Below are 14,142 nucleotides of genomic sequence, written 5' to 3'. Positions count from 1 at the left end.
CAGAACATGGTAGAAAAATATTATAAGAACATAGAGGAACTGAATCAATAAACTTGAATATAAATACACACTCATCCCTCAGAGAATAACTTTTTTTTATGTCCATGGAACAATAACAAAAACTAAACAAGTTGTTGAAAAACCTTGAGAAATTAACCTTTGCAAATTTTAAGTAAATAAAATAGATTTTACAGACCACATTATCTGGTCACAAACCAATAAAATTAGAAATATCTAATGATAATTAACTAAAAACTTTAGGTGCTTTAAATTTGAGAAACATTCTTTGACATGACTAAGATTGAAGAAGAGAGAAAAAAATAAAACTACAAATCATCTAGAGAACAATGAAAAAATACTCTTCATTCTCAAGCTATGTGTAACCTGTACTCAGAGGAAAAATTATAGTCTTAAATTCTTAATTAAAGAAGAAATATGAAAAATAAAAAACTAAGTAATCGTTTTAAATTCAAACAACAAAAAATTAACCAAAAGAAGCTAATGAGAAAGAATTAAGATAAAAACCCAAATTATGGACCTGGAATATCAAAAAACGGTGCATACAAATTTCTAGGCTGATCTCTGTGCAAACTCAAATATCAGGTGTGTTAGAGATCAGTATGTACGGAAATGGACTTAGTGTATAAACTCTCTGAAGACAGTTTTGTCCCTGATCACTTATCCCCACTCCCCATAATTCATCCACCTCAGATTCCTATCTGGAGCTAAGTGGGTAAGCTGAGCTCATGGCCAGCCATTCAGGGCTCTATTGCAGTCTAATTCTGAGGCCGGGGGGGAATTTGTTGTCATGCTGCCTCTAGCTGATCCTCCCGCTCTAATAGCAATTCCCCTGGAAGGAGATCTGTGAAGTTTTGGAATGCTAAATCACTAAGAAAAATCCCATGTAGAAAAGACAAGACCCCAAAACATAGTTAGATTATAGTTTTATGCATTAATGGGAATTGTAGAAGAACAGATACATGTAAATGTATTGTACTTATTGTAAGATTTTAAAATAATTCTCCTTTATTCGTCATACTTCTCTGGAAAATGGTTACTGTCGACAGCAGTTCTTAATCTCTGAGGCTTAAGAAAATTGAGCTGTAGCAATCTTACAGTAGTAATTTTATCATTTAGTATTGTAAATTGTGTAATTTTTATATTGCTGTTGGCATTTAGTGAGTATCTTAGGTTTTCCCACCTTTGTCTCAGCACTGTCATTGACAGTGATCACTAAGGATCAGCAGCTGCTGTTTATTTCTGACTCACTTTGAATCTATGGCAAGAGTACCTCTGAAGAGCTCTATTTGTGCTGGGGCCACGGGGAAGGGAGGAGGTATGGGAGAGTGTAATTATCATTTTGAAAATTTGTAAAACCAGACTGTGATAACAGAATAGACAATGTCTCCCTTTAGGCTTTTAGTACTAATTAGAAGGTGTGGACTTGTGTGTGTGTGTGTGTGTGTGTGTGTGTGTGTTCTTTACAGAAGAAGTGCAAGTTTATTTAGCATCAAGTCTGATAAAATATGGGAAGAGGGGAGAGGAACTTAAACATCTAAAAACTAAAAAACATCTCCTACAACACTTTGTAATGTCTACTATAGTGACATTGGTTTTCAGGCCTTTTTTATTCTTATGGACCCAAGGAAACTATTAGATATAAGAATAATAATAATATCACATTTGTTTTAAATTCTTATTTTTTCTACTAGTTGGGATTTCTTTTAGTTATGTTTGGAAGGAAGCCATACAAAAGAACCTTTATAAATTCTATGAATTGTGTCTGGATCATGCCCAAAGATAAGCATCTATCCATGGCACCCTCCTTTTTATGTAATTTTACCCATTTTTCAAATTCATGATAATAGAGCTAAGCTTTCTCCTGATTTAAGATTAAACTGATTTTCCTCTTTTCTTTCAGAGAACAGCTGGAGAAATTGTTTTATTTTACTGTTCATTTTTCTTTTAATAATATTTGCCTCAAAAGAAAGTATCGGGAAAATGTAGTATCTTTTGAGCAAACACAGTGGCATGGTTTTTCACCATCAGTACACTTCTGCTGATGCGTCCTGGGGGCTTTTGCATATGTCCTTTTGCTCCTGAAACCAAATCACCCTATTAGACTTAGCTTCATTTCAAATCACTATAAAACATGTGTGATAGATACTTTGTCTTTGACCTTCCTTAACTCTTTACTTTAATTATTATATACCAGCTTTTTCAAAAGTGCCTCTTTAGTAAATGTGTATTTTCTCGTTCTGAGCATACTTTTCAAAGAACAGGATTTTTTATGACATTTATGAAGTAGCAAGTAGTTGTTTCCACCCACCATTCATTTCGCTTTTTTCATGCACCTTCATGGATTCTCTAAAATTGTTCTTATAGTCTTAGGTTTTAAAAAGAGAAGATGAAGTCTGAACATGTCTTTGCTTTCTTCGTATCTGCCCACAGGACGAATATAAGCCAGAGAAGGCCCTGTCGGAAGAGGACCTGAAAAACGCTGTGAGTGTGCACCACGCGCTGGCGTCCCGGGCCACGGACTACGAGAAGAAGCCCAATGTGCTCAAACTGAAAACTGCTGATTGGAGGGTCTTGCTTTTTCAAGCCCAGTAGGTTTCGCTGGCTGGTTTGGTTTGGTTTTTTAGTTTGCAGAGCACCACTTTACACCGAGAAATAGAATCGGGATCTGCGGGGGAAACTTTTTGAGTTGGAGTCAAAGTCATTAACTGGTTGCAGTAGAGAGACAACTGTCTAAGAAAACTAGAATACGAAATAGAAACCCTAGGGCAAGCTTTTTGTTTGCTGCAAAGTAGCACTGTGACCCTTTGTCAACCGCTTACCACCTCTAGACTGTAATACCCTCGTAAATAAAATACAAAGGTGTTAGTATGCAAGTTCTATGACACAGTGAGTAAAATAGACCTGGATTCAGATTACCGTTTCCTAACTCTTTGTCCTAGCATATAAATTTAACCTCTTTGAACCTCAGCTGGTGGCTAGTGTAGATAATGATAATAATAATGTTAATAATGTTTATTTCTCAGGGTTCTTGTGGAAGCAAATGAGATGAAGCATGTAAAGAGCCTCACACAGTGCCTGGCACACAGAGGCTGTTCAAGAAGTGTAGATTTTCATTTTGCTCTCTCTCTTCTCTCTCCTTCTGAGCCCTAATAGTTTGTGATTAAACTAGAAGGAAAAGATAAAATCATATTGTGAGCAAGGAAATGGGATGGAGTGCCAGTTTAATAAGGGGTCTGTGACAGCCTTTAGATTAAAAATGGAACACTCCACGTGGAGAATTCTGGATTTATGAAGTGAGAAACTTTGGATTTTTAGAACTGAGCCTCTAGAACAGGAATTTTAATAGCGCACATAGCATCAGTGTCCGTGGCAGGCAGTATTAATTATTCATGGCATGCCTTTTACAGCCTGAGCTTGACTTCAGAATCACTCTCAACACAACACTACCAACTGGCTGCATTAGGCACTGGCATTAAATTTGACATCAATAGAGTAAACACAGGTATCTGCAGGCTTGCTGATCAAAACAGTGGAAGACTAGCAGAGGAAATGAGAACAAGAACCAGGTACTCTGGTGATTTGGGGATGCTGAGCTCACAAAGGCATGAGACTGTTGACATCAGGTGAGGAGGAAGTTGTAAGGAAACCCAAGTCACACAGGAGTTTTTGCTGTGGGAGACGGCTAGCAGCACAAGGGAGCCACAGCCGGATGTGTAATCACAGCCATCAGTCATAAAGGTCCCCCACGTTATTCTGTTCCCTAGCGTTATTGTTTTTAAATGTCTAAAATGCTGGATACGGTAACTAAGGAGAGCTCATTACTCCAAGTGGGATTGATGCAGAAATCAGTCGATTGAAATAACAGGTTGGAGAGGCACACGGGTCAGAGAGGCATGCGGGGCACGATGAGGGTGACACCTGGGTGTGGTGTCACCTTAGCATGGTAGCTTTCAGAGTCATCAGTACAGGAAATGATTTTTAGATGGGCTGACTTCTTGTCCATCTTTTTATTGATTATATACATGGTGGGTATCTCACCTAGTTCAGGACTATTTCTTCCAATGATTTATGAGTTCACAAGTGCTGTCAGTGCTGGGCTCTGCAAACGTGACATATAAGTTAAAAGTATGATACCGACATCAGGAGATTTCCACACCCTCTCAGGTGGATTTTTTTTATGTTCTACTGAGGTATACTGTACATACTTTTAAGTGTACAATGATGTTTAGCAAATTTGCAGAATTGTACAACACACTCCAGTTTTGGAACACTTTCATCACCCCACCCCAGTCCCCTGTGCCATTCTCACCCACAGCCCAGACACCACTAGTTTCCTCTTTGTATTGCCTTTTCTGGATTTTCCATATAAATGCAGTCACAGAATACATGGGCTTTTCTTTAACTCAGTATGAAGTTTGGGGGTCATCCATGCTGTAACCTGCCTCAGCACTCCATACCTTTGCTGCTGCGTGGTATTCCACTGTATAGATATAGACCGTGTTTTTGTTTTTGTTTTGTTTTTAATTTTATTTATTTTTATTTTTGGTTGCGTTGGGTCTTCGTTGCTGCACACGGGCTTTCTCTAGTTGCAGCGAGCGGGGGCTACTCTTCGTTGCGGTGCGCGGGCTTCTCATTGCGGTGGCTTCTCTTGTTGCGGAGCACAGCTCTAGGGGTGCGGGCTTCAGTAGTTGTGGCACGCAGGCTCAGTAGTTGTGGCTCATGGGCTCTAGAGTGCGGGCTCAGTAGTTGTGGCGCACGGGATTAGCTGCTCCGTGGCATGTGGGACCTTCCTGGACCAGGGCTCGAACCCGTGTCCCCTGCATTGGCAGGCAGATTCTTAATCAGTGCGCCACCAGGGAAGCCCTAGACCATGTTTTGTTTATTCATTCACTAGTCGATGGACATTTAGAGTGTTTCTCCTTTTTGATGCTTATAAATAGTGCTGCTATGAACATTCACATACAAATCTTTTAGTGCCTATATGTTTTTATTTCCCTTGCGTGTATACCTAGGAGTAGAATTGCTGGGTTGTATAATAAATTTATAGTTTATAGTTTTTAAGAAACTGTCCAAACTACTTTCCAAAGTGGGTGTATATACCCTTTTACATTCCCTCTATCAGTTTATCCCTCAGTTGCATTTTAAAATCAAATTATGTGATTGGAAGAGATGAGTTAATTTTTAAATTAATTTTTGACCTAGCCTAGTATCAAATAGAAAGTAGGGGGTTTAGTCAGTATTTATTGTGAAGTGATTTTGCTTTATTTCCTTCTGTATCCTTGGGGGATAATCATAGCCTTAGACTATGATGATCCTAGGTTCCAGGGCCTTTTATTACCACGGTGATTGCTTTTGAAAATGTTAGTATCCAATGAAGTTTTGTCAGGGATTATTTGTACCAAGAAGAATAAATGCTTTTATATGCCATTTTAGATCAGTAATGAGAAATGGGCAAGATGTGATGCACTTAGATATAGAAATACCCTAACATAAATATGTCTGTTTCTCATAGGAGTCCAGAGGAAATGCAAGGGTGGATAAACAAAATTAATTGTGTTGCAGCTGTATTTTCTGCACCACCATTTCCAGCAGCCATCGGATCCCAGAAGAAGTTTAGTCGTCCACTTCTGCCTGCCACCACTACAAAATTGTCTCAGGTTAGTCATTTGGATCGTGCTTTGACCTTGGAGAAAAGCACTTTGTAAAATAATCTTCTTAATATTTGTATTTGAATAATACTCCGTATTTGGGGGGTCAGGGATGAGACCTTGCCCTGGGGGACAGTGTTGTACAAGTGGGGCAAAATGCAGTGCGCTGGCTTTTACACTTCATGTGGGAAGCTGACACAATTGAGTCAAGGTTGGTAGGACACATACTTTGAATTAGTTTCTAAAATTTATATTAGTTTACTGCTCAGTCATTCCAGCCTCATTTTTGATTTTTGATTTTGATTTTTGTTTTTACTAACAGTGCATATTTTTAAAATAACTGGCTAATGTTAGACATCCTGGCTTGGAAACAAGCTTTTTCATTCATTTAACTTTTTATTTTATTGAGCTTTTCCCATATCCCAGACTGTATCTGATGCTGAGTATATAAAAATATTCCCAGGGATCCACTATTCACAGTGCAGTGGGGCAGAGCCTTCCCTACCTCTCAAGGAGGATCTAAGTGAACCCTGGTGGTTTTCCCAGCTAATCCAGACAAAGCATGCTAGAACTCTCTTCAGATGTATTCACATGAGCTGCTCTCCTTTTGTAGGAGTGATCTCTCTAAAGACCACATTTTATTGTGTTCCTTTCTTACTTAAAACTCTGTTCTAAGACATTGCATACAAGCCACGTTTGCCAATTTTAAACCTGTCTGCAGTGCCGCTATTGCCATTGATTAGTTAAGGATTTTGGAAGCTACTTTGATGTCTTTGTGAATTTCTTATTGGTGCAATAATAGAAATAGTTTCATCTGGCTTTAATCAACCAAGTCTTGATATTAATTAGCTCCTCTACACATCTGACATCATCATGAATGGAACATTTATTAATAAATATGTATCATGTGCCTGTTGTACCTCAGAGACTAATTTTGGCACTGGAAATAGGAAGGCAAGTGAAACCCAGGAGGTCTCTGGGATCGAATTGGCAAATATAAACAAGCAAGTAATTGTAACGCAGTTTGATTAGAGGTACATGAAGGATAAGTCCAGAGTACTGTTGGGGTGCAAGTTAGGGCCTGGCCTTGGAGGAAGGAGGAAGTGTGCTAGCTAATACGAAGCTCACAGGATGAGCAGCAGGTAGGTGTGCTGTGGGAAAGAGAATGATCCAGCAGAGGGTCCGAAAGGCCCAGAGGAGAAAGCGCTGGGATGTAGGAGGTACACATGAGTTATCAGATATGACTTGAGTACAGAGTGTTGTGAAAAGGCAAGAAACGTTCCTCTGTGGAGGTAAGCAAATGCCAAATGATGAAAAGTCTTGTTTGTCAGGTGTAGGATTTTGGATGCTTCACTGGTTCCCAGCATCCTTAGGATAATAGTATAAGCAGGAAATTAATGTGATCAAATCTGTGCTTTAAAAATTATTCTTGTTACAATAGGGAGAAAGTACTAGAGGAGGAAACTACTAAAGCAGGAAGGCGCTTTCAATAATGCAGGGGAAAACTAAGTTAGTTAAAGAGGAGGTGGGCAGAAGTGGAAGGGTTTGGGGCATGCTAATGGTCCTTAGTGCTCCCTGAAGTGAGGAATAAGGGCTGTCACCTGGGCTTGGACACAGAGGACTGTGGTGTCTGATCTGGCTTTTGGGACCCCATCGTCTCCTGCTTTCACTCCTGGTGCTTCTTCCCAGGGTCCTTTCCTGTGTCCTTTTCCTCTTTCTACCTCCAAATGTTGCAATGAGTGCTCAGAAGCAGACCAAAACAGACACTTGAGAAACAATAGTTTTTAAGTTAATCAAGAAAAAACCCAGGGAGAATGTTATGCCAAGAGAAGCGGGGAAAGATCAGGTACAAACAGGACAAAAAGATCTCCTGTGAAGTGGCAGGAGGTGACTGTTTCCTACAGTGAGAGCAGTTTCAGGAGTGATGGTGGAGCGGCCGCGTTGGTCATTCTTAAGGGGGATGGAAGGCAGTGAGGCGGTGGAGGAGGGGACGTGTGCGAGTCCTGCCCAAGTTCATAAAGACAAGCTGGTGCTGAGAACAGAGGAGGCATGGTTTCAGTAGAGATTCTTTTGTTTCTGTAAATTCATAATTATTATTAACATGATTTGGATGCTCCCCACGTAAGCATTGCTATTCCTGTCTAGTTCATAGACTAACTACCGAAAAAGCTGTTAGGAATAAAAGGACCGAGTCAGCTCACTTTACAAGGCAGAATGGCATTTAACTTTCAAGGAAAATAAATATTCTAAGAGAAAAGGAAGGTTTTACCTCTTATTGATGACCAGAAACTATGTTGGCAGACTTCTCCATCTACCCAACTAAAATACGAACTCTTAAAGCAAATGCATTTCCCCACTATAATTTTGGGTACTTGACATAAATAGTAAGCCACATTACATAAGGTAAGAGGAGAGAAAAACAATTGAATAACTAGAGGCAAAAAAATACTTTCAAAAGTTGAGTTTTATTCTATTAATTTCACTAGGAATTTTCCAATAGTTATCTTTCAATAGACTGGTCTTTCTCACAACTACTCCTATGAAAGATCTGGGGGGAAAGGTGATCTGTAGTTAAAGAGGAACATTAATAAGTATAGAGCAACATGAGAGCTTTTCCTTGTTCTTTCCTCACTGTAGAACCTACATTTCTGTTTATTTTCTACTTTGAAAAATGTGTTACTATCTTATTTATGTATGGGCTGTACATTAGTTAAGTCACTTATACGTGACAATGAATGTGTTTATCTATTTGTATATTTTTACCACAAGACCATACCATCTTTATCAAGGCAGAATCTCTTATTTTAAACAAATGTTGTACATTGGAATTAAAAATAGAATGCATAACTTTTTTGATATTTTTCCTCATTTTGAACATGGAGGTGCAAAAAATGCATATGTAATGTGATCAAAATGACGGGTTCAAGATTTTAAATACGCAAGTAGTAACCAGAAAGTGGCATCCTCTTGTGTCACATAAGATGACCAAACCCTTTTGGGAATTTAATTTCTTTGTAAAAGAATACGATGACTTCCTCCCAGACAAGTAAGTCACCGAGCCTTTGTGGGCCTCAGTTTTCCATCTGGAAGATGAGGATATTGTCTAGAATGTTTTTAAGATTCTTTCTATCACTAGCTCTGTATTTTTTGCCCAGTTCTTCGTGTTTGTTTACCAAAAATGAAAAATGTGCTTTACCTTTGAGAGTAATAGGACAATTAGAAACGAATATGTAGAACCAAGCACATGATAAAGAACAGGTTAGAAAGAGGGAGAGAGCGTTGGTTTGCACGCAGCCTGGTGCAGGTGTTTGGGGTACCCTCCGTTTCAGATGGAGACTCTTGGGGCATGTCTTTGCTGGAGTCACAGTGCACCTTCAGTGAACCTGGAAGGTGTGTCTGGATGCGCCCACAGGGCCTCCAGTGCCTTGAAGGCGAGGCTTCCTCCTTTAGCTCGGGCATTCTCAGTCTCGGCCCTGCTGACCTTTTGGCCTGGGTAGTTCTTTGTTGTGGATTGTAGGATGTTGGGCAGTATCCCCAGCCTCTACGCACTTGATGCCAGTGTCATCCCCCCAGTTGTGACAACCAAAAATGTCTCCAGACATTGCCAAATGTCCTGTGGGGCCATTCCCTGCTGTTGGGAGCCACTGCTCTAGCCTGGCCGTCTTTCCTTTCTCCACATGCCCACAGCCTGGCTGCCACTGCCCTAAATGCCAGACCACTTGGATAATTTCAGTTTACAAAATAATGTATAACAGTGTGAGTGCCCTGCTGGAAAAACGTCAAACAGTGTTAGGCAAAAATTAAACATTCAATTAGAAGATTGTTTGGTGCTTTTAAAGACACACTGTTCATCACCCTGTCATTTGCAGGCTTTTCTTTAATTTATTCTTGTCTTCTCTCCAAACCATATTAGCCGTCGTTATTGGAATTGATTATTGTCAGAGCAGCGTGGTTCCTTCTGAGCAGCTCTGCTGTGTGGGAGGAGTTGCCTTCTTCCAGTTGTTTTTCATGACCATGTTGCCAGAGCACATTTTTCTTCTTCTGTCGCAGGTGGAGAGACTAGTATGCAAATGTAAGTTTTGTTTCTCCTTCTGGTGTAGCACTCCAAACTTAGGATTTCATGGTTGGCCATCTTCAAGATCTACTGGACCTCCTTTTCTACTCATCAAAGTAGTCATATTTTCAGACATTAATGTGCATAAGAATTATCTGGGGACTTATTTAAAGCACACATTTCTCATCCCCCGGCCCCCCGCCTCTATTGATCAGGTCTGGGCCGGCGTCCCAGGGAATATGTGTGTTTCTGAGACACACCAGTGTCCTGCCATACGCAGTGCAGACCAGAGACCCTGCCCTGTGACAAAACCTGCCTCCGTTTCACTACTTCTCTGGAGACCTGTACCTCATGACGGTGTCATTTCCTCAGGTATCTTGTCCTGTTTTCTGCTTTGAATTCCAACCACTGTTCTGTAGAAGTTTGACTCAATGGATGATCACTAAATGCTAACTACTGAGGGCCAGCCTTGTGATTAACCCAGTCGCAAACAGGAGGTTCTGTGTTTGCTTCTCACCCTCGTGCTATCCTGTGCTTTGACCACATGGCAGTAGTGCTAAGGACAAAGTGAGTGGGTCAATGTTGGTTCACAAACTGGCCCCATACAAGGAGGGCAAGGAGAGACCAAAGAAAGAGGCAGCCACTCCGGACTGGTAGGTGGCAGGTTTAATACGCAAGGGAACTTACAAGGCTTGTCTTGGGCGTCTGAGACACAGTGGCTCTCTGCACCCGCCTCCAGGATCTTAAAGTTTATAAGCAGCCTTAACTGGGTTCCAGTTAGGTAGGCCGTCCAGATGGTCCCAACACCACCTTACTGTCTCAAGGCCACGTCCTTGGGCAGCTCCTAGCACGGGGAAGGCAAGTGGAACACACATTCCGAGGGTGGGGGCTGGGTGAGGAGCCTCCGGGTGCCCAGGTCCGGCTCCAGGGTCAACCGGCTGACTCGCCCTCTCAACGCCCCTCTCCACAGGCAGACGTTAGGAGCAGGGGCTTTCAGAGGATGAAGGCATTCTCAGAGTGTGTCCCTCACTGGCCAGAACCACACCCTTCCCACCCCACTCAATGTCATACTTTCAGTCCTGTCACTTCTACTTCCTACATATCTTTCATATCCTACCCACATCTCTTAATTCAGACTCTTGTTATCTTGTACCCAGATCACTGGTGTCTTAATTTTTTGGTCATTTACCTTATCAACACTAAATATTTGAGCAGATATCCTTCAATATGTGTATTTTTTAAATAAAGTATATTACATGTCTTACTATCATATCAGTATAACATGAAAAAGTGCTGAACATCATTAGTCATTAGGGGCATACAAATCAGAACCATGAGATACCATTAGGATGGCTATAAGTTTTTAAAAATTTTTATGAAAAGTAATATATTGGTGAGGTTATGGAGAAATTAGAACTCTCATATATTGCTGATAGGAATGTAAAATGAAGCAGCTTCTTTGGAAAACACTTCGGTGGTTTATCAAATGATTAAACATAGAGTTAGCTTGTGATCCAGTAATTTCACCCCTACTTTGATAACAAGAGAATGAAAGCATACATTCACATAAAAATTTTTACATGAATGTTCACAGCAGCATTATTCAAACAGCCAAAGGTGGAAATGGACATCAGCTGATAAATGGATGAATAAAACGTGATATATCCATACAACGGGACTTTATTCAGCCATAAAACAGTGAAGCACTGATACATCCTACAGTGTAGATGAACCTTGGAAACCTTGCTAAGTAAAAGAAGCCAGTCACAAAAGCAACGTGTTGTGTGATTCTATTCCAAAAGGGTCTCTTTTAGGGGATCTAAAATGTCATAAAATTAAATGTGGTGATGGTTGCACAGCCCTGTGAATACATTTAAAAACTCTGAATTGTACATTTCAAATGCGTGATTTGTGTGGTAAAGTGTGAATTATATCTCAGTGCTGATTTTAAAAATTCTTCCCAGTGGATCACCTTGCCTGGGGCGCATGCCCTGCCTTGGAAAACTCTGGCAGACCCTCCCTGGAACCACGGGAGATCTCCCTTCCTCTCATCTTGCTTCTCTTTAATCCATCCTGCACAGTTCTGGCTAAAACATGATTGCTTTGATGTCGCTTAACCTTAACTGGCTCACTATTGCCAACAAGATGCAGTCTGGACTCCTTGGCATGAACTTGGACCACACTTTGTTTGCTACACCTTTTCAGAATAGACAGCTTTCGTATTCATTTACTAGAGGGTTGAATTAAATAGTTAACATATACTAAGTACTCAATAAAACAGTTAGGTTATCGTGCTGAAGCTCACTCAACACTGCTTAAGGTCTTTAAAACCGTCTTAAACGTGAAATGATGAAACAAAATCTTTCTGATGGTGCTTTCAGAAATAGCCCCCCTCGGGCTGACTTGAAGGCAGGTGTTCTTTAGTCTAAATTCCTGCGGCTTGGGTTTGATGAAGCTGCAGTATTTAGCAATTTGACTTGTTAATTGCCTAGCAGATTCCTAGAAATGCCATTACCTTCTAAATCATGTCTACTTTAAAACAGCAGAAGGAAACAGTCTGAGGTCTCCCTCTTTACTTTCCCTTTTTTAAAAAAAGTAAGTCAATTTATTCCATTTTAAAAAAGTAAGTCAGTTCCTGTTTCCTGAGAGACCCATGTATCAGGTACTGTGTGAGGTGTGTGGACATTACAAAAATAGCTCAGACTTGATTTTGGCTCTCAGCTAATGGAAGCTGAAGGGGTCCGTTGATGTTAGGCAGGTCATGTCTACAAGCCAGAACGGTGCCTCTCGTTCTCTCCCCTGCCCAGCACCATGCTACTAGACACTGGATGAGTTGAGAGAACGGAAAATGAACTTGCTATGCCCCCAGAGAGCTTATAAACAGTAGAGCAGACAAAATTCCCTCAGGGGTCAGGGTATGTTTTGTACTGAGCATGTGGTGTAGACTTGTAAGTGCTGTACACGCAGCAGAGGAATCGGCTGTGAATCTGGGGAACTCTGGCTTTGAGTGGGGTTTGCAGAAAGGACCTGGTTGTTAAAACCGGGTGTCTAAGAGGCACGGGAGAGAAGGCAGTTGAGGACCAATGCGTTTACCAAGAGCCTTGACGGCTCAGGTCAGCACTGATCCAGCAGGGAGCAGACTGTTTTGAAGCTTGTATTTTCAGCAGCCCTTTGGATTTTATACAGTTGTCTGGAGGTTCAGAGTTGGGAGAATGGGGCTGCTGCCCCTCTCCCTTTACCTCTGGGGCCTCAAGCAAGGACTTGACCTTTCTGGATCTCCATGGCCTCCAAGAGGAAGAGGTTAGAGGAAGAAGGCCAGGTTCTCTTTTGCTTTAGAATTCCTGGGGTTCTATATTCCACAGTGGGAGAAAGCACCCAGCATAGCACCTGTCAACCTAGTAGGTGTCCAGTTAGAGTGCGGGTGGACAGCTGTGTCCTACCCACCCCCTCCAGCCTTCTGCCCCCTCCCTCTGGTCTTCTTACTTCCTCCCCTCCCTAAGTCTTATGCTTGGTATAAAAGGATGGAGAGCTGACTTCTGGGCCTGGCTGGTGGCTGAACCGTTGGGCTGTGCTTCGGAAGGGAAGGCTCTTGCACTGTCTCAGCCCTGGACTCACTGTGAGATCTTGAACACCGGCTTGCCTGTCCCCATTGCCTCAGCAGTTAAGAAATACTTTCTTCATGAAATTAGAGGTGTTGTTTTTTTTTTTAACATCTTTATTGGACTATAATTACTTTACAATGGTGAGTTAGTTTCTGCTTTACAACAAAGTGAATCAGCTATACGTATACATATATCCCCATATCTCCTCCCTCTTGCATCTCCCTCCCACCCTCCCTATCCCACCCTTCTAGGTGATCACAGAGCACTCAGCTGATCTTCCTGTGCTATGCGGCTGCTTCCTACTAGCTATCTATTTTACATTTGGTAGTGTATATATGTCCGTGCCACTTTCTCACTTCATGCCAGGTTCCCCTTCCCCCTCCCCATTTCATCAAGTCCATTCTCTACCTCTGTGTCTTTATTTTTGTCCTGCCCCTAGGTTCTTCAGAACGTTTTTTTTTTAAGATTTCATATATATGTGTTAGCATATCATATTTGTTTGTCTTTTTCTGACTTACTTCACTCTGTATGACAGACTCTAGGTCCATCCACCTCACTACAAATAACTCAATTTCATTTCTTTTTATGGCTGAGTAATATTCCATTGTATATATGTGCCACATCTTCTTTATCCATTCGTCTGTTGATGGACACTTAGCTTGCTTCCATGTCCTGGCTATTGTAAATACAGCTGCAGTGAACGTTGTGGTACATGACTGTGAATTCTGGTTTTCTCAGGGTATATGCCCAGTAGTGGGATTGGTGGGTCGTATGGTAGTTGTATTTTTAGTTTTTTAAGGAACCTCCATACTGTTCT

General features: G+C 41.1%; 1 protein-coding gene across 24 annotated transcripts in view; it reads left to right on the top strand.

The window, feature by feature from the left end:
- PSD3 (pleckstrin and Sec7 domain containing 3) overlaps nt 1-14,142 on the top strand; it is a 706,021-nt gene that overhangs the window by 656,214 nt on the left and 35,665 nt on the right. For all 24 annotated transcript variants that reach the window (XM_055081025.1, XM_055081023.1, XM_055081027.1 and 21 more), the window contains 2 exons: nt 2,452-2,609; nt 5,534-5,678. In XM_055081025.1, coding sequence (XP_054937000.1) covers nt 2,452-2,609; nt 5,534-5,678 — 303 coding nt within the window. The remainder of the gene's footprint in view (nt 1-2,451; nt 2,610-5,533; nt 5,679-14,142) is intronic.

The sequence above is a fragment of the Physeter macrocephalus genome, chromosome 20 (genome assembly GCF_002837175.3).
Source record: "Physeter macrocephalus isolate SW-GA chromosome 20, ASM283717v5, whole genome shotgun sequence".
Taxonomy (NCBI): Eukaryota; Metazoa; Chordata; class Mammalia; order Artiodactyla; family Physeteridae; genus Physeter; species Physeter macrocephalus.
This window is presented reverse-complemented; position numbering and strand designations above follow the sequence as displayed.